General features: G+C 48.0%; 1 protein-coding gene across 1 annotated transcript in view; it reads left to right on the forward strand.

The window, feature by feature from the left end:
• CXXC4 (CXXC finger protein 4) overlaps positions 1 to 1,366 on the forward strand; it is a 24,162-nt gene that overhangs the window by 3,534 nt on the left and 19,262 nt on the right. Inside the window, exon 4 of the mRNA XM_006778912.2 lies at positions 6 to 564. Within this exon, the coding sequence (XP_006778975.1) occupies positions 6 to 564 (559 nt within the window). The remainder of the gene's footprint in view (positions 1 to 5; positions 565 to 1,366) is intronic.

Genomic DNA, 1,366 nt, shown 5'->3' on the forward strand with positions numbered 1-1,366 from the left:
AGCAGGACCAGCATGCACCACCGAAACGACTCCCAGAGGCTGGGGAAAGCTGGCTGCCCGCCAGAGCCGTCGTTGCAAATGGCAAATACTAATTTCCTCTCCACCTTATCCCCCGAACACTGCAGACCTTTGGCGGGGGAATGCATGAACAAGCTCAAATGCGGCGCTGCTGAAGCAGAGATAATGAATCTCCCCGAGCGCGTGGGGACTTTTTCCGCTATCCCGGCTTTAGGGGGCATCTCATTACCTCCAGGGGTCATCGTCATGACAGCCCTTCACTCCCCCGCAGCAGCCTCAGCAGCCGTCACAGACAGTGCGTTTCAAATTGCCAATCTGGCAGACTGCCCGCAGAATCACTCCTCCTCCTCCTCGTCCTCCTCGGGGGGAGCTGGCGGAGCCAACCCGGCCAAGAAGAAGAGGAAAAGGTGTGGGGTCTGCGTGCCCTGCAAGAGGCTCATCAACTGTGGCGTCTGCAGCAGTTGCAGGAACCGCAAAACGGGACACCAGATCTGCAAATTTAGAAAATGTGAAGAGCTAAAGAAAAAACCTGGCACTTCGCTAGAGGTCAGAGGAGATGATTTCTTGTTTCCCAGTCTACCCCCCTCTCTCCTTTCTCCCCTCTCCTCTCCCCTTCAGGGCTTCTTGTCTGGCTTCAAGATGCAGTACCCCTTTCCCGAAGCTTCATTCAGGCTATGAGATGCCATTGTAGGTGGTGTGCGGAGGGCACAGCCTCTCCACCGCCTCCCCAGCTGCACTTCCTGTGGAACCGCCCTCCAGATGGGAAGGGCGTCCCTCCTTTTTATCTCTGGGGGAAACCTAATGTAATTGGTTTGAAAAATCAGAAGTTTCACATTCAGGATGGTAAAACATTTTCCTTGGTGGTTAAAATACCCCCTCCCCTTCTAATTATTTTTGAAAGCATCTCAGCCCAAAGGATTGGACACATCACATTCTATATACTTTTATTGGCTAAGAGAGACTTACTAGTGGCCCAATTATAACAGTGAGGACCCAGTTTGTGGCACACAAGCCTATGTGCCCATTGAAGCACACATACACACACACACACACACACACACACACGAATCATGGAAGCTGAAATACTTGGATTCTAAAGGGGATTTTCTACCTGCTTCCAGAATAGTTTTTCTCTTCAACATGTTTCCCATTTTATTTTCTGCAGATCTAGTATTTTTTTTTTTGAGAAATCAGAAATAGTATGGAAAGCCGAATGCCACCTGCAGTTTTTAAAGAGATGTTGATTTAGAATAAAGGAATACAACTAGTTCATTAATACAAGTGATCCTAATTTTACTTAAGAATTGTTTTTACATAGTTTCAGAAAGAACTCAGTTACCAAAAGATA

Source organism: Myotis davidii, unplaced genomic scaffold (assembly GCF_000327345.1).
Source record: "Myotis davidii unplaced genomic scaffold, ASM32734v1 scaffold967, whole genome shotgun sequence".
Taxonomy (NCBI): Eukaryota; Metazoa; Chordata; class Mammalia; order Chiroptera; family Vespertilionidae; genus Myotis; species Myotis davidii.